General features: G+C 45.4%; 1 protein-coding gene across 1 annotated transcript; it reads left to right on the plus strand.

The window, feature by feature from the left end:
• Positions 1–27,038, plus strand: LOC8051742 (prolactin regulatory element-binding protein). Its single transcript, XM_029989139.3, has 9 exons — positions 1–146; positions 7,729–7,963; positions 14,053–14,378; positions 15,521–15,604; positions 17,001–17,125; positions 19,314–19,487; positions 22,844–22,916; positions 23,282–23,441; positions 25,704–27,038. Exons 1-9 carry the CDS (start codon positions 12–14, stop codon positions 25,787–25,789), a joined length of 1,398 nt encoding a protein of 465 aa, XP_029844999.2. The 5' UTR covers positions 1–11; the 3' UTR covers positions 25,790–27,038.
• The last annotated feature ends 301 nt before the right edge of the window (positions 27,039–27,339 follow it).

The raw sequence follows: 27,339 nt of genomic DNA on the forward strand, positions 1-27,339 counted from the left end.
GCTCGACAAAGATGGCGCCGTCCAAGTCGGGTGAACTGCTAGCGCGCGTGAATTTTCCGCTGTATTCGCTGAACGTACTCACCGAAAGGCACATCTTGGTCACCGGAGGCGGCGGCAAATCTAGGACCGGCATCCCCAACAAAATCGTAAGTTACAAAATGACCGCAACCCGCTCTTTTCATTCAAGATGAGCAACTCGAAGGTCCCTAGAGTTTCCAGAACATACGTGTCAAAAGTTACAGCTGATTACGTAGATGTGTTGTGTTTCGCCTCTTCCTGTTTTTTTTGCTTTCTTGTCCCCTGTTCAGTTACCGGGGTTGCTGCACGACTCTGTGATTTGTAGCTGGGCCTTTAAACCGACGGCGTATTTTTAAAGCTGCCGTAGCGGATGTCGTTAAAAAAAAGGACGTTTTCCTGTTCCAGCCGTTTGCACCGGCACAAACAAAAGACCTGTCGTAAATACGATGAGGCTGGGGAGCTTGGCATTGGAAAAGTGATATCCGCTTAGAACTTTTTTTTTTTTTTTATGTCAGTTCGTATTTGTCCTGTATTTTCTCTTCGCCGTTATCTTTAAGCGGCTATCAGAGCTCTTGTAGTTGGGTTTACAAGGCAGCCCTTGTTTTCCCTGTAAGTCTTTTATGTTTTTATTGTTGTAGTGATGAAGTTGCTTGTCAAGATGGCTGCATTTCTGTAGAAAGTGACCTCCTGTTTTCTTCGAATCATGTTTGTCTTTCTTTTTCGAATGTGAGGAGTGTTCATTTGATACATCAACAGCGCCAACTGAAAGGAGATTCTCCCATGATATTTGTGTTCTTATATTTTTTTTAATAATGTTATGTTGGGGAAATAAATTAACACAAATTCGTCAAGCAGCACCATGTCAGAAATAGACATTGAAAAGCAGACGCACTATATATTAAAGTGCGAGCTGGTTTATGTTACACATTTTTGAAAAACCGGAGTTTGAGACATCTTGTGTGTTGTCCCTTTTGTCGTCGTCCGTCGTTTCTGGTTTTTAAAAAAAGGATGTGTAACACTGTACATAGAGCAGACACACTTTACATAGAAACCAGTAAGTAGAATTAATCGTCACTACCCACCAATGGTGCCGCTCACAAGCTGTGTGTAGGAAGTTTTCATGCGACAAGAATCCACCATTTTGTTGTTATATGTCCCTCGGTGCTTTACGTATTTGATAGTGCCAGATAAATCCTTCAAATGCTTGCCTTTGGCACGCGCCAAATTACAAAATGGTGCACACAATCGCGTCAATGAAAACACCATATACATGGCTTGCATTGAAGTCACGTCAGGCGCCATCGCTCTGTACCATTCTCTTGTGCCCTTACCTTCTGCAGCAGGCATTTGGCACCATCGAATTTGTTCATCTCGGCAAGGCTTGCTGAGGAGAACAAATCTGATGGTGCCGAATATATGCTGCAGAACGTACGGGCACAGAAGCATGGTACGGAGCAATGGCGGCTGGTATGGCGCCATATGTTATCACATGCAAGGCATGTATAGGCCGTTTTACTAAAAGAGGGCAAGAGAGAAAAGGGGAAAGGGCTGCCAGTGCTTTCCTGAGTGGTTAGGAATGAGCAAAAGGACCCGGATAGATGCCTGTGTTCCTTCAAGTTTGGTTGTTTTCTTCGCAGTTTCCTCTATTTTATTTTACTTGAAGATGTAATTAGAGCTAGCGGAATTAATTTCGACAATCCCCTGGTCGTCGGGATATCATTGTTTGGTAATGATCTGCATGAATAACAAGCGAAAGTGCAGAATGTTATTGGAGGACATCTGTATTGTGCACGGGATCCGACAAGGCAACGGCAGCTGCGATGTCTTCAAACTCCATTGCTTTCCAAATGACCAATACTTCTGGCGGCAGTGGGTTGCGTCCGTAAACAGAAAATGCTTTTCCCCGACGCTATCCTCTCGAGTGTGCTCAGAACATTGAACTTACAGCCGTAACCTCGATGAACATGGGCCACGCTCGCAAGGTGGGCGCGAGTCTTCTCGTGAAAATCGCTGTTTCAGCTTGTAAATTTTTGTAAATTAATTTATTTTGCAGCAGTAACATTGACTCGATTTTATCATCTATTACGCTTAGTTGAAGGCTCATTTCCGCCGCCGTGTGTGGCTCGAAATTGTCAAAAAGTCAGTTCTATCAGTTTTTTTTTAATTGCAATTTCCTGTGCGATAGCAGGGAGCTGTGAACTTGTGTTAACTGTCACAACGCGACTGGGCTCTTCTTTTTTTTTTTTTTTAATTAATACACAAAGCTGGAAAGAAAACTTGTATTGGTATTGCTGAAACATGCTCATGCATCGATTTCAAATTTTTTAATTATTGAATAACTCGCGCCAGCAATGGGGTCATCTCGACTTTGCCGTTTTTAGTTCTAAACAAAGGAGACGCTCGTCAACATGAGATCCTCGGTTGAAACCTTTTTAAACACCTGCCAGCCGGAGAGAGCTGCTTTCGATCGTTCCCTGCACTGCTCTTATTCGGTGCGTCCTTGTTCACATTAAATACAAGAAAGAATAAAACGCCAAGGGCGGACAAAAGAACGCACTTGTCCGTCCTTTACGTTTTATTCTTTCTTGCATGTAGCTATCATCAACGCGCTCAACTAAAAGTAAATTGTTCACATTATATTTCATTGGTGTGGACGACACAAAACGCCAAAAATATTCTCGGTGTACTGCATCTAAAACGACAAAAAAACTGAAGAAAAATTCAATCGCTGTTAACTGAAACAATATTTTTAGTCCTTTCCTCAGATTTCTATCAGTGGCGCGTTCAGTGCCGCATTCAGTGCCGGTCTTGCCATCGTTGCGCTGGCAGATGCTGTAATGCGGGGTAAAGAAAGTTCCCAATAAGTTGATAAACACCATCCGCGGCCCACAAGAAGCCTCCTAAGTCGGATACCCAGCACTTTGGAGCACTCAACTAGCACACCCCATGCGGGAACAGTGCCCCAAAGTGTACTTTTGCCAATGTTTCTAAGCACTCAGCGTGGCTGCAGAACCTGGCGCTCGATGGGGGCACAGTATTTAAAATGGCACTGACCACAATAAAACGGTCTATAGAGAAACTCAACGCTCCTACGTCGCGCCGCGGTGGTGCGCGTTGGGCGCACTTCCGGTCTGGGGTGGTGGGCAGAAGTCGCAGTGCGAGACATGCATTCCTGTGTTCTTTTGGGAGAAACCAGACAAAAAACCTGCCTTCTCAAAATGCTGCGATGGGGCTGTACCAAGAGAGTCTGGAAAGGTTTGAAGATCACTTTTCATGTGTTTCTGCCCCCTCCGTTCGTTTGAGAACGTGGATAGAAGCCGTGACAAGGGCAAACCAGACGCTGTCAAACTACGATTGCTTGTGCGGGCAACACTTTGTGCTCACCAGGTGTAGTTGTTGTGTTCTAACATGAACGAGAGAAAACCGCCAAGTTGTCCGAACCACCCGGGTTCAGTGCGTCTTCAAATTCACACGGCCACCTGATCGTTCGAACTTTCGTCTGCTCTTTCGAACTTGTCTGCTTTGTCTCGTCTGTTCGTTCAAACGAAAGCGCCCCATAGACCAAACTTTGACCCGGTGACTGCAATAAGAAGTAATTGCAGGCCTCAAAAGACTTCAGTTGGCTCGGTGTAAATAGTAGATACAAGATGTTGATCATTGGTACCAGTGGCCATCACCTACTTGTTACGCTTGGTCTGTTCCCGCTTCCGATTTTCAGTATCGACATTGATCATCGCCGCTACCTTCTACACTTTTGCAGCAAGAGCGACGTTGCGACCGAAAATTGCTGGAAGAATCTCATCAGGGTTTTGGCGTCCATTCTGCGGCGTTCATGCGAATGAATCGCCGCACATCAAATTATTTACGCAAAGTTTAGCGGCGTAATGAACCTTGCTCAGGCAATTAAAGTGGTAAGACATTGCTATGACTTAGAATCAACAATTCCAACGCGAAAAAGAGTATGCAGACTCACACAGACACCGACAATGCAACATTCCATTGGTTTGTTGAAGCGGGACGTGGTGCTTCTTGCTCGCAGTCCATTGCGCATCCGTTCGAACTGTCGTCTGCTTTTTGTCGCCAGCTCGTTCAAACGACAGCGGCCCGTAAACCAAACGTTGACCCGGTAATTGCAATAAGAAGTAAGTGCAGGCCTCAAAACACCTTTGAAGGTTGGTTGAGGTAAGTATTCTAAGTGTAAACAGGGGATACAAAAAGATGTTAATCATTGTTACCAATGACCATCACCGACTTGTAATGCCCGATTTTACTTGCGGTTTTCAGTATTGACGTCCACCATCTCAGCTACGGTCCACGCTTTTGTAGCCCGAGCGATATCGCGTCTGAAAATAGCGAAATGATTCTCATAGTGGGAGTCAGGCTTTAGGGCCCATTCTGCGGCGTCCACGTGAAATGAATCGCCGCACGTCACATTATTCACGCAAAGTTTTGCGGTGTAACGAGTCTCGTTAATTTTGCTGAAGCCGCTCAAGTAGTCAGACATTGTTAAGAGGACGTAGGATCAACAATTCCAACGCAAGCACAGGGACTCACACCGACGCCCGCAACAACGCAATTCAATGGTTTGTTTATGGGCGACGGCGAGCTTCTTGCCCACCGTCCACTGCGCATGCGTGGCGCCGGTGACGTCCGCTAGGGGCGCTCCGGTTTGTTTGTAAACATGAGTTGGTGTATGCGGAGGGCAAGTTCGTCTGCTTCTTGCGCTGGGGGGTAGCGGTCACGTCAAAACGCCGAACCCTGATTGGCTGATCGCGACCCCCTATCTGAGCGTCGTCTGCTCCTTTGCAACGTCGTTTGCATCTGTCTTACCTTTCCTGAGACTTTCGGAAGTGCAGGTCTTTACGAGCGAGCTCGACTTCGCCTTTCAGAGAGGGCAGACGAAATAACTCGAGCGGTACATTGTTTTGATCTAACGACTAGCAGACACGCATCAAGGAGAGAAGTCAAAGGACTCACTGAGGAGGTGTTCCGAGGTGCCGAGGTTTGTTTGCTAAGAACCGAGAGTGAGGGTAGTTAGCCTCCGCAAGTTCCCTCCCAAATACTTTTTCCCTCCTTTCGTGTGCGGCGAGACTCTTCACTCTTTAACGGCGTAGGCGGGTTGGCACGGTTGGCGCAGTTAATGTCGTCTGCTTTACGTCTGCTAGTCAAAGCGATGGCTGCTTTACCTTTCCTGCGTCTGTCGGAGATTCACCTCTTTTTCACCGTCGAGAACGTGACCTTCGAAAAAGATTTGTATTTGTCTTTTGTCCCCCTTGTTCCCTTTCTCCAGGGATTATTTTCGTCATTCTTGTCCAGCTCGCTTGCACCTTTGCATTTAATTGCATTATAACAAGAATTGCTTCTTGGTGTCAGCAAGTCTACGACATAACTTCCGCGATACGTTCGACGCCGCTCGGGTAGCTCGATCGATCTTGCTCGGATTCTTTTCCAGAGATTAGCAAAGGTTTTCAAACTTCTGGCACTTGGGTTTCCGCCACACATACATACCCCAAAACGCTAACTGACAACAGCCTTTTAGTCGAGCGAGAAAGTTGTGACAACAAGCAGCGATCGAGCACTTTTGGGCTATGATGTGCTCACGGTACCGATCGCACAGCCGCATTTGTTTATTTGCAGTCACTACATCGGCAGACTTTTGTCTTTAGCTGACTATCTTTGAACAACTCATTAAACGCCAGGTACCATTCACGAAACTCGTGCAACTAAACGTTTTAACATAGCGATGAACATGGTGTTTACTCCTTACCTGAGCGAGCGACCTGCCGCGGCGTGCTGCTCTTGGGGCACTGCAGCCACTGCTGTGGGAGGGTCCATCTTGGACAGTCCATTTAGAGCCGCGTAAAGTGCGGTAGCCACCACATGTGGCTGCACTTTGTGGCGCCACGAGGGCAGTCACAGTGACTCTTTAAAATGCATCTAAAATGTCACCTTTATTAGAGAGTGTCTTCTTTATCGCGTAGCTACAATTCTTAAACGACGCCTGGACATTCGCAACTAGAGTGAAATTCTTCACCTCAAAAGAAAGGACGTATCCTTCAAGGTATTTCCTTTCGCCTTTTTCGAAGGCCGCGTTCTTGGCGGTGAAAAAGCGGGGATCTCCGACAGACGCAGGAAAGGTAAAGCAGCCATCGCTTTGACTAGCAGACGTAAAGCAGACGACGTCAACTGCGCCAACCCGCTGACGCCGTTAAAGAGTGAGGAGTCTCGCCGCACACGAAAGGAGGGAAAAAGTATTTGGGAGGGAACTTGCGGAGGCTAACTACCCTCACTCTCGGTTCTTAGCAAACAAACCTCGGCACCTCAGAACACCTCCTCAGTGAGTCCTTTGACTTCTCTCCTTGATGCGCATCTGCTAGTAGTTAGACAAAAACAATGTACCGCTCGAGTTATTTCTTTTGCCCTCTCTGAAAGGTGAAGTCGAGCTCGCTTGTAAAGACCTGCTTTTCTGAAAGTCTCAGGAAAGGTAAGGCAGACGGAGACGACGTTGCAAAGGAGCAGTCGACGCTCAGATAGGGGATCGCGATCAGCCAATCAGAGCTCGGCGTTCAGACGTCACCGCTACCCCCTGCGCTATAAGCAGACGAACTTGGTTTTTGCATAGTTGTTGCACTTTAATTAATTTGCCAACTAGGTTTTTTATTTTACCCATCATAGCTTCTTTGCTTTTTTTTAATTCACTTTTTTGTTATTGTAGACAAACTTCTGTACTTCCACTGGACAGATGTTTGCTGCTTGCTCGCTCTGTTGTCTCCTCAAACACCTGCTGCATCCCATTTTTTGTGTCATCCGTTATTCATGCTTCTTTGTCTGCTCTGTCATCACATAGTTTGTCTTGTCCACTGCCTGTCCAAAATTTAACATGTCTGCTCTATAATCTGTTCTTTCGTCCCCTCAGTTGTTCCCTGCGTTTTTTTCATTTCTGGTTCGGTCACCTGTTCCCTTTGTTGCCCGCATAATCTGCTTCACTGTCTGCTCTGTTCCTGCCCTCTCTTCTACTGCTTCACGTCGTCCATTCTTCGCTCCACCACCTTCTTCATTTTCTTTATCATCTGATCTCATCTCATTTATGTCTACCCCATCATCAGCTCTGTTGAATGCCCTAAATCTTGGACTCTGGTTCTATGCCCTCTTCGTTGTTGCTTAGTCTGCTTTATTTTCTGTATCCTTTGTTTGCTCTATAATCCACTCCATTCTCTGTTCTATCGCCTGCACCCATGTTTGCTCCATAATTTGTTCTGTCGTCCGCTTTCTTTTTCCCATGCAATTGTATGCTTCACATTTTGTGCTTTTTGGTCCCTTGTCCTCTTCATTGTCTGCTTCATCACGTGCTTTAGTGTCTGGATTCCTTTTCAGTCTTTTGTCCACTTCATAGTTCACATCATTCTCTTTTTACTTTTCTCCTTTGACTATAGACACCGATAAATGATTCCTAATCATCTGTTCTGTCGTCTGCTTTCTTTTTCCCATGCAGTTGTATGCTTCACACCCCGCACTCTTTGGTCCCCTGTCCTCTTTATTGTCTGCTTTATCATACGCTCTGTTGTCTGAATTTCTGTTTGGTCCTTTGTCTGTGCCATAAACTACTTCATTTTCGTCATTGCCAACTTCATTACCTGCCTCCTTGTCTGCTCCATCGTTTCTTCCATCATCTGGTGAGGCATTAATCCTTATCTCCTCCCTCTACTGCAGGAGATCTACGAGCTGGTCCCAACCGACAAGACATGCAAGGCAGAGCCAGTGACACGCCACCTGACTGGCGACTGCGCCATCATGAACTCCACAGTTTTCTTTCACAAGACCAAGCGGGACTTTGCTCTGGCCGCCGGGCACGACGAGCACTGTCAACTGTACCGCATGCGCTACTGCCTCCTCGAAGACAGCCACGACGATGACAAGGACACGCCAGACGCCCGCAGCGACAGAGGTCTGTGCTCTCTCACGTTGACTCTTACTATCCATAATGAATGAATGGATTGATGAATACGACTGAAACCACCAAATCTGGAGCTGCTTTGCTCCAGATTCGGCAGCCTGGCGGAAGCGCTAAAGGAGGTGGGAACCGTGACTTTGGCGAAATATGCAGAAAATATTTGTGCATTCTAGCGACCAGAACGTGTTACAAAGAGTTGGTCAGCAATGCGGTTAAAGTTACAAATGAGCTGGTGGCAAAAATTCCCACCTTTGGTCTTGAGAGTTCGCAAGAATGTCGATGGGGACTTGCGGATAAATTTCTGTCATTGCTTGGTGTGCGAGAATGCTGCTTTATTTGTGCACACGACCAGAGTGCCGAAAATCAGTGTAGTGGCGGTGCTTCCAGTGTTCAAGAACAGTGCAATGTTGTGGTGACAGGCCCTGAGTACAAGGCTTAGCTCTATAAATATGTCGCACACCTATAGAGACAGATCTTCTCGGCTTTAGTTTTTTCTCAAATCTGAAGGTAAAAGAAGCATTCAAACCCATTTTAATTCCTATTTTTAAGTGTCAGGTCGTGTAGCCACCCGAAGAGCTGCCTTCCCAAAATTAATTTGCAAAAACAGTTATGTTAAAATGTGATTTTCTTTTTTTATCCCACAGCCATTCTCTTTTGATAATCGCCTCTTTCCAATAATGGTCAATAGGCTCTGTGAATTAATTAGCTCATACATTATTTGACTGACCTTGCCTAAATCTGAAGAAGCGGCATCACAACGTTACGCACAAGCTATGTAGCTTATGTAAGGATTTTTGTCTGTGTGTACATATCTCATCTGTCACAAAGTGATATTGATTGCTTAGTCATTTAATTGGTCAATCAATTGTTAAATATTGCTGAACCCTTTGAATTAGGGTGATTGCTTGCTCCATTTAGCCAATATAATGGCAACTGTAAAAGAGAGGGAACAGTATTGGTGGTGGGAACATGAACTAGAGAAATGGTGATTTTGTGCCTTTGAAATATCGAGGAAAAATATATTTCTATGTATTGATTGATCTATTCATCAATCATCAGATGATTGATGATTGATTAATCAATCCTACTTAAAGGGGTACGGTAACTAAAATTGAAATATTCAAATTTTGTTCGAAAATGAGTCAAGTATGACAGATAATAACCGTAAATGATAATCTCACGTTTGTATTTTGAACGACCGGCTATATTTTTCGTTCCAAACGGTGCACTCGAGCAAGCGCTCCAAGAGAAGCAAACGGAGAGCGCGATGCGTCATGGGATATCCGGCGCAAACAAAAACAAAAAGAAAAGATTCTCCGCAATCGTGAAGTACAAGGCAGGCGTGATTATGAGCTTTGCGGCTTGGTGGCATTGTCAGCGTTGTAGTGGTGTCAATAACGTCAGCGCGTTACAACCGAGTCGTTCGAAGTACCCGTGGGGTGACGAACGTGTGGCTGGCCCAAGGAGCTTGTAGCTTCCACAACACTGTCAGCTTAGGGCTGAACGAGGTGGGGAAAGCAACTTTTGTTCGAGTTTTGAGCGACGGGCTAATCTTCTAGGGGGAGAATGGCTGTTTCCGGTTGCACGAACAAGGGTCCGAGAAAGAGGGGAGTCCTTCCTTTCCGTCTTCTTGGGTTTGGTAGAATGCGCGATTTGTGAGTTGAGCTAGGAGGAAAGCTAAGAAGGAAAATGTTGAAATTCCAAAGGGCGGTGCTGCTCCGAAGGAATCTGCTACGTCACGACTACGTAACAAGTTCCCCAAAGTTGCTAGGTTACCATGCATCCACCAGGTGCACATTGAAAGATCATTTATTTAGCTTTAAAATTAGTTTTCTTGTGTTTTTCAACGGAAGACGTGTTTTTGAGTTTAGGGTGCAACATGCAACACATTCAAGCTAGAAAATGAGTGCTGGAATTTCCTTTTCCCTACCCTTTTAAAGGGATACTGAATTGAAACTTTAAAATACAGAGAACATCAAGAAATAAGTCAAATGGGATCAGCTAAATCTGCGATTGATAACCGCATGGTTGTATTTTAAGCGGATGGCTATATTTTTTGTTCTAAACAACGGGATTTCGGCGAGCGCTTCAAAATCAGTCATTGAAAAACGCGATCCGCCTCAGACGATTCGGCGCGGCCTTGACACCACCATGCCCTGAAGGGCCAAGCGTATCATAGTTACAAGCTTTGCCACTTGGAGGTATCAGCGCGTTACAATCTCGCTTAGTCAAAGCACCCAAGGGCTGCAGCATATCGCGGAGCCGGCGGTGCTGCCTTGAGTGTGCGATGTCCAGCCAACGCAACGAGAGTGGTGGGTATTACAACGACAAAGACGCTGCTATATCACCAGTGGCGATGATGGCCGACAAGCGATTCGGCCTACTCGTATCTGTATGATTTGTCTGCCTTGTCTTTGTCGTCTGCAACAGGTAACAGAGCTTGTTCGCGAAACAATATTACGACAAAAGCTAGAAAGAAATCCGCATTAATAAAGCGAAATTATAGTCTAAGCCCGTTATAACAGACCTTGATTTTGAAAAGGAGTATGTTGTATGCAGATATGAAGTTGAGTCAATGGCGCATAGAGAAAAACCAACCAAACTTTACAAATCGGTATGTTATATCCAAATGCCTGTTGTAACCAGGTCTGTTAAAGTGAGCTTAGACTGTATTGCAAGTTTTTCGTAAACTACGGTGAAATCCTACGACCACGCCTATGACATACAGCTCCAGAAGTTTACGAACTTCATATGATCAAATCTTCATCGCCGACAACATCGCTTGCTTACGTTGTTTCAATGACCATTGTGCATTTCTATGTGCTCTCTGTGCGCATTCCGACATCAACCTGCACGAGAAAGAAAAAGTGTTTGGAACGCCGAAGCAGAGACAAACGCTAGAGCCACAGATACCTGAAAAAGCTACAACGACAATGATCCCACCGACCAAGCAACCGCCAAGGACTAGCGTATATTTAGGACCGCTAGGCTTAGCAGGGCACTCTGACACAATGTTACTCCGACGACCTGGGACAAGACCATCTGCACACGACAAGCTGGCTTGCTGAATGGAATATGGCCACATGACTTTTGTGGACCCTTCTCGTATGAATAGTTTTAACACTGACCTCTATACCATGGTGCTGCACTCTGGTGCAAAACCGCCCTCCTTAGCAGTACAGGTTCGGCTGCAATGACGACGAGCACGTTAGAATTCTATTGCGGCCACGTTCCAATATTATTGTGGCTTTTTGTCTGTTGGAAAACATTGATTATTTTTTAGGGAGGCAATCCTCCACAAAGAAGGGTTGCCTGTGTGCCAGGTCTCCGGGGCGGAAGAGATAATCCTGGCGTAAGAACATTTGTCGACAGCGAAGTGCGTCTCACAGGTAAAAGCAGTGTCGTTTATAACGTCCGCCTCAAGATAAATGCAGTTTTTCTTATGGTTTCGCTTCCTCTTGTAACTCAGAGCTATTCAGACGAAGATGAGGATGCTATATTTTTCAAATTGTATTTTCCCTCACAGCTGCACTGTCGCACACACTGCTTGAACTGGGGCAAGTTCTCTTAGTAAGTCGGAGTTACCGACTGATGGGAGCATCCCGCGACTGTTTTAGTTCATGCTAATGATGTCAATGATGAAGTGGGCACTGCCAGACCACAACACTAGGTCACTCTGTATAAGAAACCCAAAGCGGGACGCGAATACGGCCACAGCTCATCTGTTCCATTACCAGGCAGTGTGAGCGGGGTAAACAACAAAATTAAAAACTTCTACTACACGCCGCAACACCTTGTTGTGTTTGCGCACAAACCGCTGCCATCAAAGCGGTAAAATCCTAATTCACGCACGTGCGTCAGTAACCCACTCATACTTTTATGAGTAAAAAGAGTGATCGCTAATCGACTCACATTTTTACCTTTCTTATGTGATGCCGGAATGATCATTTTTAATGCAGTTGCGGGTAACACCAAACAAACTTTTTGCATGATTTTTTTGTTTTTTTTTTGCTGTTCAGGTGCAATTATATCCATAATACTCTGCACCAAAAAAAGAATTGGCAATATTCTTTTCTTCTCTCTGCGAAAAATGTAATTAAGAATTTCAGTCATACATTTTCAGTTATTTACCTTTGTAAGGTGTCCTGTCTTGGCCCCCTTTATGTTGCTTTCAATTAACACATCTAACATTGCCAACACACTGAAATTCATCAACCCAGCAATGTTGCAAAGTCTATTTTCTAGAGTTTCTTGGATAGTAATTATACCTGTTGTGGGCTAACTACATCATGTTAATAATGTATAGAAAAACTGAAGTACAGCCATCAACTTCTTTTTGAATTATGCGTTCAGGTTAGTACACAATAGAGGCTCAATTATCTGCCTTATTTTACCTTGTCTTTTAATTGCCGTATACTCGCTTTCTCTTGTAAGCATCGGGGATAAAGATTGGCGGGTAAGCAAAGTGAGCTTGGTTTTCAAATTTTAAGTTATTAAAAAAATGGTTACTGCATATTCGAGTTTCTTTTGTCGACAGCCATGAGGAACCATCGTAGCTACTAGATTAGGGACTTATCGTATAATGTTAGCTGCGGATTTCGGGCCCTGCAGGCACGGGCTCAGTCTGCAGAAAACTTTCCCATGCTCTCGCATGTGATCTACGAAAAGTCCCTATTAATGTGACAAGTAAGCGTAGCTGCACCCCTGAATCATGCCACAAGGTAAAGAATCAACAATTAACCTTGTCCTCCGCACAGCTGGCGATTTATGCTTCTGGCAATCTTCCTTGAATCGCCTCCCAGGAACCAAATAAAACTTTTCAGGGGACACATATTCACCTTTCTGTTTAATGTGATGCTGTGGCACTTGAGTAAACGGCCATATCTGGTGCCCTGCCCTTTTGCGTTCGGTACATTACTTTACGAAGCGTGAGGCCAGCACGACAAGCGTACCAGCCTCCCGCGTCGTCTGCTCCTCGTACTGCTAACAAGTATGGCCGCGCCTCGCCAGGGGAGGAGGGCTTCTTTATGTGCACGGCGAAACTCAAGTCTTTCCCCTTGTCGTCCCTAACTTGTTTTCAAATGAAGCAAGGGAGAACACTCTCGTCGAAAAGGGACACTCTTCTCGACCCTATCTCCTTTTTTGTGTTATAGAGCTCATATAAATGCCATATGGATTGCCTTCGGAACATGGGGACATACACTTTTTTTAGTGTGTCCATTTTATTCCGACATGACCGTACGCCAACACATGGCGAGTTAAAGCAGTTGGGAACTAATCAACGTCGGTCCAATCTTTCTCTGCCGAGCTTCACGTCAGTGTCGAGTTGCAATTGTCTAGTGGCCCAGCGGTTCATGAAATCGGTTGTACAAAATCGTTCCCCAATCCGTTACCAAGAATGCGGTACTAGTGCGGTTCCACTACCAGTGCGAGCAGGTATGTACGTGGATCTTGCTGACACTCTTTCACTTCAAACGTATATCCTGGGAAGTCGGCTCTCTCCCGCATCCCCAAAGCCACAACAAACGTGGCAGTCATTTGTTTACATGCGCGCCGCTTTGCAGAGCCGTGCGGGCTGCCTCCTTTTAGCAATGATGGTAGTTGCATTGACCTCGGAGCGATTGAGTTTGTTGCAGTCAACCAAGGCGGCTATCCCGTCGTCAGGAGAGGTGGGCATTCTCGTCCGTTTAGATAGAATTTCGTGGCGTCGCTATTACATTTCACATACACAATCCCCAAACCACCCGAAGCAAGCGTTCCCTGAAAGACCACTTGATACGTGCTTCACCAAAGCACGTCGATACTACGTTCAGACCTAAATAATCTTTATGAGTAAGCATACTTCAAGTTGTGGCGCTGCTCCCACTAACATGTTGTCGTCACGACATTTCATCAAAGCTTCACAGACATCTACGAGGTGGTTTTGGTTATCATTTTATTCAGTTTAAAATATGTTTTCTTGCGTCATCCTACGAAATATTGGTGTTGGTGAAGTTCTACTTTAACCCGCTTTATGTTTAAGCAAAGAGACAAGCTCTAGAATTTGGTTTTTGTGCCCCTTTAATCATGCCACATCACTGCAGAAAGAAGAGGCTCCTCTTCAGCAGTCCGCCGGAGACGCAAGTCTGACTCCCTGTCATCGTCGACTGGCGGAGCAGAGCGCGGCGAAGGGGACAAGCCACAGAAGGTGGAAAATGGCGGCCCCACCGGCCTAGCCGCAGAGCCGGAGACGACCAAGCCTGACTCCAATGCCAACAGTGTACGGATCGGCTTCTCTCTCCAGCCGGAAACGAGCTTCCAGACAGACTTCAGTCCGAAGGAAGAGCCCTTCCAGAAGGTGGTGCGCTTCGCACCCGAAGCGGAGCTGCTCTTCACTGGAGGAGCAGACGGATGTCTACGAGCCTGGAAGGTGAATTGCAGACGAGACATCTGGAGCGTCGTTTGCTCTAAAGATGTTGCCGGTTTGAATGTAGCTGTAGCCAAATGGCATTGCAGGCAGACAAATGTTTACAGGCCTGAATGTGGAAGGTAGATAGTGGATGAGACCTCTGGGACATCATCTGCTCGAAAGGTCTTGGCAGTCTGGGTGTAGCCATAGCCGTAACTGAGTAGCACTGTAGGAAGACGTTGTGCCCTGCCTGAATTGGGAAGTAGCGAAAAGAGAAGGTCTTAGGGGATATGAAAGGATATATGGGTAGCTGAAGTTGTCTATATTCAATTTTCATCTATTGATTAGTAATTCACTTGTTAAGAAATGAAGGTTTCCTTTATTTTCATTTTTGCTTTGTGCTAAAGCAAGAAGTACAGTGAATTCCGTTTAGAACGATCTCACATGCAGCGAATTATTGTCAATATCGAACTCACAGAAAATTTAAATAAAAATGCATAAACATACTTTTTATAACGAACAACATATTAGTTATATGAAACGTTTCCCCCAGCGAAGGCTTCCAAAAATGCACAAACAATCGTCTTCTAGCCTCTCCCTTCCCCCAAAAAAGAAGTAGGAAAGAAAGAAAATTCCAAAAGCTCTAGTTGCAAACGAAAGTGAGCGAAGAGAAGCGACGCAGAAAAGGAGATCAGCTAAAAAAAACAAAAAAAACTGCATGTATGCAAAAAAAAAAAAAAGCTTTCTAGCGCATTGTTACAAGGCAAAAGTGAAGAGACGAGAAAGAAAGAGAAGGCTCTCGCCTTACAATGAACGCATCGTGGAAGTTCTTTGTAAATTGTTTTTGCTATATTGACTGATCGTAGCGTTTCTTGCTGTTCGTTATAAACGGGTTTGACTGTAGTAGCTGTTTGCTGATGTAAATAGTATGTTCCTAAAGCTTATTCTTTTTTCTTTTTTAGAAATTATTGCATGCTTTGGGCCACAAGTAGAATTAATTTGTTGTGGCCATACACTGACAGTGTCTAGTGCTTTGCTGCCATATTTTTCCACTATGCATGTAATTGTCATTTGAAGCATTCCCTTAAGAAAAGTGTTCTTCTCGATATCTGAAATATGATCAAACTGAATCGAGCGGAGTCCCTTGTTTTCTTGTTGCACAGTATCCACAATTTAACATGGAGTATGAAGTCAAGGCTCACACTGATGAATTGGATGACCTCTGCATCAGCCCTACAGAAAGCATGGTCAGTATTCTGTCAGCCTCATTGCCTTCATGGCACTGAGGTTCTATTTCAGCCTTTGTAGTGTAATGTACACGGTTCAAACCCTAGGTGGCTCATTCGTCATGGATTTTATGCGGTGTCGCCCACATCCTGCGTTGGTCTACACCAGGGGTTCTCAAACTTTTTTGCCCCAGGGAACCCCAGCAAGCCTCAAAAAGTCCCAAGAAACCTCCCCCCCCCTTGTTGTCAGCCTATAATACTAAGCATGGAGACGTTTAGATAATGAACAAGAGTTTATTGCACTGCCAAAATAAGACAAAATGGAGGACTTCACACAGAATAAGAATGCAGAGACCTGGGGCACAGTGTAAAATATATATACATATTAGTGCAAAGGGTGAGGTTGGTTTGCTCGCAACACCAACTCAATTCATGGCTCAGTCCGTGGAAAGTTAAACTAGAGGAGGGGGTGCAGTGCAATTTGAGTGCTCGCGGAACCCATGAGACTCGCAGAACCCCTGTGTTTTGCAAAACCCAGTTTGAGAACCCTTGGCAATAAAGCCCCTCTATTTCTTTTTCCTTGTACCTTTTTTGTCAGAGTCACCTTCGTTATAATACTTCATTCCACAAGTCACATTTACTGGCAAAGTGGAGAGCTACTATCCAAGACTACGAACCCTGTGGACTCATATTTTTTTTACAGAATGACATAAATAGTTCCTATTCCTAGCCTATATTTAGGGCTGCACCAGAAGTTGTGATGCTGCAACAGTTTGAGATGAGTGAGGCTTCTCATGAAACCTTGGGCTTCCTTGAACGTATCTACAGCTGACTGAAATTTTAGGTATCATGCATCGCCTCGCAAGATTTGAAGTTTAGATTCTCAACAAAATTTAAGAACTGCCTAAATTTCTTTTCCTTTACATGTTAGCCTAGCTTAAACTGCCTTCCCAGAGCCCCCAAATTTCCTTTGTCTCTGCTCCCGTGCAAGGCGTTTTTCCTGCTAGAGCACTATTTTAGAAGATCTCAGCCACCTATTGATGCATAACTATGAGCCACTCGCACCCTAGTATATGTGAATTGGTACTGTTTAGGGGCCTGTAGGCTTCTGCACTGCTTCATTGTATCAGTGCCGAGATCGGCAACGCCTCCTGAGCTGTCATTTGAGAAAGAGCGAGGTTCCTCGATATCGAAGATTCTGAGAATCCATAGCCTAGGCCATACCCACCTGGGTCATGTACTGTAACGTGCTTCCTTTGAAACACGAAAGCCGCTATTGTTTTCATGTCAAACAATAGCAGTGAGCCTTATGAAATTGTTAGAAGCTCGACTTCTGGGCATTCTCACCTCCCGGCCAGTATTCTGCTCCCACCCGAGACTTCTGCATGGGAGTAACGCTTTTTGTCACGTGCCACAGGTGGTGACGGTGTCACGCGACGGTCACGGGTACGTCTGGGAACTCAAGGACGGCAAGAAGGTGTGCGAGCTGGCGTTCTCGGCACCCGGCAGAAGCGCCGAGAAGTACCTGTTCAGGGCGTGCAGGTGAGGCGTTGCAGGACGATCAAAGCATGGTCTCGTAGACACAGGACCCACGGACAACTTTAGGTTCCCCGCCAAATTTAGCGGAAAGGTTCACGTTGCATGACGTGTGCACAAATTCAATTTCCCCACAAAATTTGTCGGGAAAACTCATCACGATCGCACTGCTGCCGCCTAAATGCGTCACGCAGCATGATTGCTGCGCTAATTTTTTGGTACACTTCTCTAGTTTGACGCTCCGAGTGCAGTCTGCGAGCATCTGCGTCGGACGTGCTGCGTATTCTGCAGCTGTGTCGCGAGAGTTGTTGCGGCCGAGTCGCAGGAAGGCTGAGAATGGCAGGGAGGTTCCCAAGCATCGTGCCTGGAGCGCGTTTCCGACTGGTGTTTTTACCGCATCTAAATAGGGTGGTCCCCCGATTTCCGCCTCACTCAGTCATAAAAGTGTCGCGCTGTTGCCAGCCACATGACGGTCCGACTTTTGCGACATCATTTGTTGCCACTTCGGGACCTTTTTTGTTACGTGGGTGGAATGGTACGGCAAACGTGCTAAGTCTGAGACTAAATTTCCTACATGCTAAATTTCCTACATGACTAAATTCCCTTCTCCCCGCGTTTCCCTCCCTTCCGTCGAAGGCAACCCTCCTTACCCTTCTTCCGCGTCACGCCTTCCCCCCACCGCCATTTTCGTTCGAGGCCCACGTGGCGCGCGCCTATTCGTGACGGGCAGTACTTGTTTGCTATTGCGTACAAACGACTAGATGTTTTATTTTTTATTTTTTTTAAATATGAAGACAGTTTTGTTTTCTGACGTGAAGAAACTAGTGTTTGTACACCTTCATTGGAGTTCTAAAGCACACGAATACATCTCGATTGACAAATGTAATATCGCGAGCAGGGTGGGAGTTGCTCGGGTGTGAAGAAAGCTTTCTCCAATTTCGCTGAATGCGGATGACCTGACAAAAAGAAATGCGAATGGGGTCCCGGGTATTTTGAGACATTGACATGCACTGCAGAAATATACTGCGTTTACCCGTTTATTGCAGCTAGTGCTGAGGGCAGGAACATAATAGAAGGCACCTTTTCAGCGTGTAAATAGACAGTTTTAGCGGATCGTTAGGCAAGGGATGCGCTGCTAGCAGGAGCTTCTGCCATCGCTTTAAGCATGGATTCAGCGTGCGCCCGCAAGGCTCACAATCCTTAGCATACGCTCTACTAAATCTTTCTATAGTCTATCTCAGGAGTTGTGTTCAACAAAGGCAAAGGCATAGGTGCGGGCACATGGCTTTCAGATTTGCTTCCCTGAAAGAAACTGTGACAGCCACACTCTCGCCTATGCTTTTGCATTTGCAACGTGCAACTTTGCAGTCTCGGCATCGCTCGAGTTCGGCAAACAAAACACGGCACAACGCGTGCCAATCTAGGTTTTTCGGTAATCTTTATCATTAGCGATCGCTTTGCCAAACCAGCAGCTTGGTTTACTTCATACTCATTTTATAAACACTGAATACTAGCTGCAACTGTGCATGTGCTCACGGAGGAATATACAATGTTTGCTATTTACGCACTTTGTGCATTTAACTACCCATCAAATACATTCGTCTCCCTTGAAAGTACCGAAACTTTTCCAGTTGATTCGGCAGCGCCATCGTCTTCGTCGCTGAAGATATTTTTTTGCCGTCGGGACGGTAAAAAGCTTCTTTCCTTTCGCAACGCTGTTCGTACAATCCACAGTGCAGCAGTTGGTATCTCGTTGCTGCCGAGATCGTGGTACATAAAAAAACAAAACTACGGCCGGGCCGCAAGCAATGGAGCCACTCCCATTATCTCGTATGAAAATGGTGACAGTTCAGACCAGATGATTGAATCTCGCGGGAGGTAACAATCACGTGTTGCGCCCAATCCATTTTGAGTCGGATGAAAAATATATACTTAGAGGGAAAGAGCATGGGTGAGGAGGAATTTATCTTCCCCATTTCAGACAATGGTTTGCACGACCTTTCATTATATATAGGGACCTTATCTGAGATGCATTCGAGGTGCCGCAGCGTGTGCTTGCTGGCAACGATGGCGCTTGGTGTCTCTTGAGCGCCAAACTTGTGTGCGCAACCAAAGCATTACGGAGGGCAGTGAGTGCGTGCTGTCTTGTGCCGTCAGTGACTGTAGCGGTCCGCAACCGTCTTGTCTGCGGCAGGTTTGGCATTGTGGAAGGGGACCGGAGCAACCACCGGCTCTTCACGATATCCAACGCGGCAGTGCGCAAGAAGCCGCCCTCTCCCTGCTACCTCGTCAAGTGGGACGCCCGCAAGTTTGTCCCAGAGAAAGTTCAGGCCACGGGTCCTGACATGCTGTCCTCGCTGGCTGTAAGGTGAGCTCTCGGGAGATGGCTGGTTGCTGTACGACTGTGCCACGGGCGCTTTTTCGCGATGGGAGGAAAAGCAGTCGAGAAATTGCGCGTCCTCGAGAACATGAGTGCGTAGCGCGGGATTGCGGTGCTCCTGGCAAACGAACCTTTTAAATTCGCGGCAGCGGCGCCACCTATCTTGAAATGTTGCAGACTGTCGTTGGACTTTGGCTCTTCCCTGTTATGACAAGAGTGTGACAGATTTTTCTGTTACGTACCAATTCCATACATGGGTCATTGTCCCGAAAATTAAACATTTAGGTTCATGAAAAGTTATTTTGGTGACATTGACTATATTTTACTATATTATGTTGATCAATAGGTAATTTATTGGTTATTTTTATAGAAAACACTGTTGAGCTTCCAGATGTTTTCTTTATATCTTTAACAACAAATATTGTAGAGCATACTCAAGATAAAATAAGTGACAGCTATTTTAAAGCTTTTTTTTTCATTATCAGAATGTCTTTTTTGTTTTCATTTTGCACTATTAATGCCATAAATAAAACATATAGACTCATATTTTGTGTAAAGATTAGAAAATATTCTGGTGAGGGCTGTGTTGCTCCGCATCTTGTATCCGCTTCAAAACTAAGGTGACTGTTTTCGTTCGCATGCACCATTTTGACAGTTTTCAAGTGCGCACAAAAAACCCAGTGTCAGTCGTAGCAATCTTGCAACGTTGGAGTCAGCGACAAGTGGCACGACGGATCAACCCATGATTAGGGTGACCCGTGACATGACTTACCCATAGAACATCTGCTCGTGACAAAGCTCACTTGTGACACGACCGACTCGTGGTACAACTGCCCCCTTATACGACTTACGGTTCACTCAGATTCAAAATTGACGAGAACATTCGTGCATCCTACAAATCAATTTCACTCGAGGTATCTCTTAGTTGACAGCTTTTTTTTTTAATTGAGATTTTTTTACTTATAGTGTAGCTTGTAAACTTTTGGGTTTCCACCCCAAGGAATGGTGTGACGAAAAAAGGCTGTCAAGTCTGCATGATTATTTTAGTTGATGCAATGACTTGTGCTGCAATTTACTCGCGACTGACTGTTATACGACCATTATACACTTCTTGCAGAAACTATAGGGGGCGCTTCGAAAAACGTGCCTAGCGCTGCTAGTGGAAAAGCTGGCATTCGACAGTGATACGCTTTGAGCAGCCTGCGGCACCTTTTCGCAAAGCTGTAGCGGCGGAAGCGCACGCAGACGGAGCTTTGGCTTTTTGAGCCAATACGTTGAGGGTGACGTTGCATGAGGGCTACAGCAGACTAAAGAAGGACATCTAGCTGTTCTCCACTTCGTATATGTATGTCCCAGAAAATAAATTTTACATCTTCCATCAATCACTGCATGCTGGCTTCCGACAAGAAACCTTCCCAGCTTCTAGAAATGCAGCCACTGCATTTCTTTACATAATTGACGGGACATTTATATCCTGAAATTATTCTACCACAAATTCATTGAGTTCAGCGTGAAAAAGAAAAAATCAAGATTATTGAAATCATGATTTAAAGGGATGCGAACCGAAATTTGGATTCCACAAAGCACGCAGCAAGAGCGTGCAGTGGAGTGCTACAAATACCAAAACATCACTCATACAGCGATATCGCAAACGGATCACCGTTTGCGATATCGCAAACGGTGATCCGTATTTTTCAAGAAAAGGAGGCGCATTTGACAGAAATGGTCATGTCATGTTTCTCCGAAAAGGAGAGGGAACGGCCTCGCGTCTTCTCCGCCTCGCCGCCTTGAGAGAGCGAAGCGAAGAGAGGAGGCAACTGGGTACCTTGACGTCATGCGCCTCGCCAGCCTGGTTCAATCTCGACCTCTTTTTCCAAAAATATGGCCGTCCATTCGAGATATTACACGACTGACAGTTCGGGCAAATTAATTTTTTTATAAGAAACCAAGTTAGAATTTAATATTTTTAACACCAGGTGAACATACCGTACAATACCGGGCAAGTGCCCACTCAAACTTTGGAGATAATCGCAAACAAATGGGGGATGGGTGCTTGTCCGGTCATCAGTTTTACATATAAATGTACTGTGCATATTTTCTCAGATCTTACAAATTTGGTAATGGGCACTTAATGTGGAATGGGCAGATGCGCGGTATTCTACTGTATGTCTGTTTTGTCACCGCAAGTTAGTTCTCATCGAAATATTATGAAAAATGGCACATAAATATACCACTGAGACATAAAAAAGGTACACATTTATTTCTGTTCATTCATAAGCTAAAAAAACTTTAGATTTTGGCCCAAAGTGAATGGATCTTGTAAGACTTCCCTGAAAGCTGTTAAACAGCCTCCATACTTACGAATTGAACATGGTTTGCGGAGGTTTTAGACAAATTTGTATATCTTTCGTTATAACACTCACATTCCGGTTGGTCACTCTTGTTTCTTTTTAAGATTAATAAAAATATGAATACGTTAGTAGCACTAGACGCTAGGATCATATCTTCAATTGGAGCCGACGTAAGCGTACGATTCACGCCTTTGTTACTAACTACCACACAAGTGCCTGCCTTTGAAGCTTGTGTGGTGGTTAGCAGATACAAAACAAATGCTAAAATTACACATGGGATGCCATCTAAACTCACTGTTTTCTAAGATAGTCCCAATTATGAGAACTTGAAAATATTTGTTTTTAGGACACACTGACAATATGCTATACAAACTATATTTTAGGAATGACGGAAGGAAAGCATTTGAAGGTTACTTGACAGTCACGTTAATGTTTATTTTTGGGAGAGTGACCCACAAACTCGTATCGCTGCGTAAGCCAGATACGGAAAGCACAAGCTTTGGTGCGTCGTTTCGTTGCTGCACTGCACTCACAAGCATGAGACTTACATATAGACACCCTATTTCTCTTATCATTGCTTACGTGCTTACAGCGGAAAAGATGGCTGCATTTGACTTAATTCAATGACCAAAACCTGAGCACCATGATGTTACACCGTCACTTCACGGCACTTTATAAGGGACTGACAGTGTAGTATGTTGTGTCTGCACGCAGCTACTGCTGTGGTGGTGTAGGACTTGTGCTTATTTTGTACTTGTGTACCAAGTTACTGATATTTCATGCGGACATCAAACAAAAGTTAGTCGCCTGTTGCAGGCAGGTTTTTCTATACAACGAGAAACTTCGCCGAATAATTTTAACATATTATAAAACGAGGACTGCACGTTCGTTTCATCTTAATAGTCTCATTCTGGTTATAGTGGAGACCTGTCCATCTTACTGTCCGGTGCTTTTGTGCCACAAAACCGTTCTCATATTGTGTAATTCTTTCAGCGAGGACGGAAGATTTGTCGGTGTTGGCCACCTGTCCGGAGCCGTGGAAGTCTACATAGCTTTCAGCCTCCAGGTACGTCGGGCTCAGCCTCTCCAACTACGATGAAATCGCAAGGATTCTACAATTAACCAAACCGTGTCTCAGACTGTGAGGATTTGGCGGGCATCTCTCGAGCCAACCGTAGAAAAATTAAATGTGTCCGAGAACTCCCGGCAAAGCCCATGAAGTCGAGGCAACTTTTCATCCCCTAAATGTTTCTTGGCCTTGCGCATTTTAGCAACCTTTCTTCCTTTTTTCTACTTTTTTACTCATATTCTTTTTTATACTACTTTTTGTTTCTTAATTCTTCAAAATTATGTTTCAAAATGTTTTAATGTTTTTTTTTAATTGTTCTCGTTTTCTTATTTTTTTCTTTGTTTTTGTGGCTGCGGGATCAGCGGCTGTACCGGGCCGAGCACGCCCACAACATCTTTGTGACGGGTCTGGAGTTCCTCAAGTCGTGCGACGAGACGCGGCGCCTGGCGGGGAACTACGACGCCTCCCTCATCAGCATCTCGGTGGACAACCACATTGTGGCGCACCACATACCTTTCCCAGGTGAGCGCCAGGCCCTGCGCACACTGCGAGGTCCGTGGCCCGAATTTGGCCACCGGCACGGCTTGACGGAATCCCCACTGTGTGGACAAACTTTTCGAAGACGTATATCTTTGTCTCATCGTTATGGACGACTTAAATTATGGGAGATTTTTATTGGCAGAGAAGTGAGGCGTTCGTATTAACCCGACACGACTGCATTCCACGTGACCTAGGTTGTTTGCTCCGTGTATTATTTCTTTAATATACCGGGTGTCTGGGAAAAGCAGTTCAGTGTTTTTCTCGCCGCAAAAGCGAACTGTGCACATTCAAACTCTGAGTCTTTGGCCATATGTAGGTCGAGCGGTCTGGATCCGACGCCAGTTTCAGATCTTGCCATAAGTGATTTCTGGAAAATTTCCCATGAGAGAACAATGGCCGACAAAGCCCAGGAACACGCAGAAGCAAATGGCGTCAGCTACCGGGAATGAGCCCCATTTTCTTGTTGGAATTTTAAAACTTCCTTATTCGGTCGTGTCTCGTGAAAGTGGACATGCAAAAATATTGGGTGGGAATGTTTCTCATAGATCTTGTCGTGTAAAATGAGAAACCCCTGGATTTTGTCACCAAGCTTTGCTATCGCCGAGGTGACGATGTTTAAATGCTATTCGTGCAGTGGACACGATCACTGCGCGAGCATTCGATTCGGGCTCTTGACAGTCGGTGCCTCGACATGCAGCCGAACCTTAACAACGTGTGGATCACTGCGCGTGCCCCGTCGTTTGCCAACCCCAGCGCGCTGCTACGATAGACATTGGCGGCATATAGTAATCGGCACCAGATTGCGGGGCTGCTTTTTCTGGCTGCGAGTCGGGGGAGCAAACGCTGCACATGTTTCTCTCGCTTTTTCTGCGAGTGCCCTCGCTTAGAGAAGAAAATTAACTCGTGTTTCACAGGCTATGAATAACGAGGAATAATTCGAAGCAGGCATTTAATGGGAGTTCAAAAATTGTTGCAATGCCCCCTTAGTTTTTACTCCACCATTTTTCCCAAAATCATCCATAATGGGAATCATCAGTAATAACGAGACAAATACGCATGTATTTACCGAGTTCGTCCCTGAAAGCTTTGTCTGTGGGGCGGGATATTCATATCAGTGGCGTCCGTGTAAGACAGACATGACTAACTTTTTAATCGGATAACGGCAAGCTTTGAAACTCTGGCATCTGCTCCAGACTGCTAGTGTTGCATCTAGGCGGAGACTGAGCGTTCGGCGGTACATAGTTGATTTTTCTAGTGAAAAACGCACTGAGAATTATTTTTCCAGAGACCCTATACATGGGCCATAGATTTTGCGGTGCTTAATTATCAGAAAAATCGCCCGACATTTATTTGTGTTTTTTTTTAATAAATTTGGAAGTATTGTTGTATTTTGGCAATTTGTTCCGGATGGACACCTAAAGGCGCGTTCACACTCTTGCAACCGAGTACGACCGAGAAAGACTTCTTGGGACCGGATGCACTGAGCGGCGCTGGTCCTAAGAGATCGCAAGAGGCTTAAAAACCGGTTTGGTCTCTCTCGGTCGCACTCGGTTGCAAGAGTGTGAACGGGCCTTTACGTTCACACTCTTGCGACTGCTTGCGACCTCTTAAACCTGGGTTCCTTAAAACTTCTTAAACCAGAGAACACACTGGCGCCATCTATTGGGAAGCAGTGTAAACTCGGCGGTCCGGCATATTTCTTTTTATTTCTCGCGCAATATCCTTTCTTTTTTGGCTCGAAAAGCTTTTGTCAATGTTATAAACGAGCCTTTCTATGGGTATTACGCACATTTGACCTCGGAAATCCCGCAAAACCTTTGCTTTTGTGAAATGCAGTTCTAGGGTCACCGCGTAGATGACGCCACAATGTCAGTGTGTTCCCTCATTCTAGAAACATTTAAGAAGTTGTAAGAGATCTCGTATCTCTCAGTCGTACTCGGTCGCAAGAGTGTGAACGGGCCTTGACACGGTAATTATAGGCATGAAAAAACAATATTTCAAGACCTTGAGGCGAGGGTTTTGGGCATAAACAGTCCTAGCTGGAGCAAAGATTTTCCGAAACTTCTGTTTTCCGGTTGTAAATGATCTTGTAATTTTGACACCAATGGTTGTTCATCGGTTTTAACGGATGTTGTATTTTTGGCACCGACAGACATTTATTGATGTTAACCGGAAAGTCTGGCCTACCTGTATAGTACCAATCTGGTTGCTCATGAAATTTGTTCCGTCTCGTTCTTCATACAGCGACTATGGGAATGATGGGCCTGTTTGCCATGTTCGTCGGAGTGCTGCTCATGATCTACCTGCTCATGGACTTTCTCGGACTCTAAATCCGACGCCCCGTCGGAACATCCCAGCAAACACCGGTGCACCACGAGAGGGGAAGGTTCCGGAACGACCACAGTCCAACGTTTCTCACATTCCAACGTCTCACCGCTTTGCCGCCGAGCGTACCGACGACATAGATACAAAGACTTCTTCGCCGAGAACTTGTCGGGAGACAAGGGAAAAGTGACGAACAGCAGCAGCTTGCACCACGAATTGTTTCGAGCCCGGTAGTCGGCCATGCGAGCTCATCCTTGCTCCCCACTTTCTCGCGGGGGGGGAGGAAGAATTTGCGATAGAAGCCGGAGCATGCACAAACATCTGCTTCTATATCGCACTGCTCTTATGACACGTCGTCTCGACAAATATACAGCGTTTGTTTGAAGGACTTTTTGTTTTAGGAATTTTTTTGTGGTTTTAAACTAGGGTACTCCACTCCGCTTAGGGGTAGCTTTTTTTTCGTTGCGCACGTGTTTGTCATGCCAGCATACTTTGCTGCGAGCGGACGCAATGCCCACGCACAATAGACTTCGTGTAAGCTTTGGCGCGAATACATTGTGCTTCGACGTGAAGCACAGGGTGTTTACGCTAAAACTCGTAAGGTGTGGATGCCTCCCCTCCTGCACCTACTCTTTCTCTTTCACCTCTGTGTCCTTTAAGAGTTTGTTCCGCTCCTTTCAAACAGAAAGAAGAGAGCAGCTCCCATATAACGAAGCCTTCATGCAAGAAATTTTGCCGTCACTAAAGAAGACCCATGTAATGCACAGCTTGGATACGAGTTCTGCATCAGCATTCGGCTGGAATTCGTGCTCGATCGACGAGAATGTCTCAGCTGAACGCTGATGCAGCAGTCGTGTCAAATCTGTACCCCGCTTCGGCGTTTTTTAGGCTGCGACAAACATTCAGCGCAATGGCTTCGTTATCTGGAAGGTGTCGGGCATGTTTTTCTTTTTTGCTCTTCTCCTTTCTACCCTCTCAGTTTGGGGGGGGGGGGGGGGGAGAGAGGGAGGGGAAGGGGGCGATTTTCTGCCCTGCAGAAAATTTGGGCACTTCATTTCCTTGCAGGGGCACGCCAGCCAAAAATTTTCATGGTTTGTTTTTATTCCAATACCCCATAGTGGATGACGTTTCTGAACAATGTGACAAGCGTATTTATGAAAGCTGACCTCAGCATCCTTGTATAGGAGGGATTTGAGCTGCTGCACCTATAGAACTGGCATTGTTCCGTGAATAAACGAAATCTCGGTCCATTTATTGTTTGGCGTCTGCTTTCCTTTGTCCGTTTACAGACGAGGTGTGTAAAACGCAGCACCAAAGATCCTTGAAGCGTTTGTGACGTTTGGTTGTAAAACAATGCAGACGCGAGACGAGACACATGAACGACGAGAGCAGGTGAGAGCGTGAAACGAGAGATGGCAGGAAAAACTAAGCAAGACCGGATGGCCGATTGATACAGGGTAGTTTTTATTGGGTGGCCGCTTGGGCTACCTAGCTAATGCACGCTCAATTACGGAACTCAGTTTAGTTACGATTTTGAAAGACGACCGAAATTGGT

This window comes from Ixodes scapularis, unplaced genomic scaffold (assembly GCF_016920785.2).
Source record: "Ixodes scapularis isolate PalLabHiFi unplaced genomic scaffold, ASM1692078v2 PGA_scaffold8__174_contigs__length_109621045, whole genome shotgun sequence".
Taxonomy (NCBI): Eukaryota; Metazoa; Arthropoda; class Arachnida; order Ixodida; family Ixodidae; genus Ixodes; species Ixodes scapularis.

Bases quoted from the DNA above. Each gene is read 5' to 3' on its own strand.
- LOC8051742 (XM_029989139.3), top strand. From the start codon at position 12: ATGGCGCCGTCCAAGTCGGGTGAACTGCTAGCGCGCGTGAATTTTCCG. The intron at 14,379-15,520 runs GTGAATTGCAGA...CTTGTTGCACAG, and splicing joins GATGTCTACGAGCCTGGAAG to TATCCACAATTTAACATGGA. The intron at 19,488-22,843 runs GTGAGCTCTCGG...TAATTCTTTCAG, and splicing joins CTGTCCTCGCTGGCTGTAAG to CGAGGACGGAAGATTTGTCG.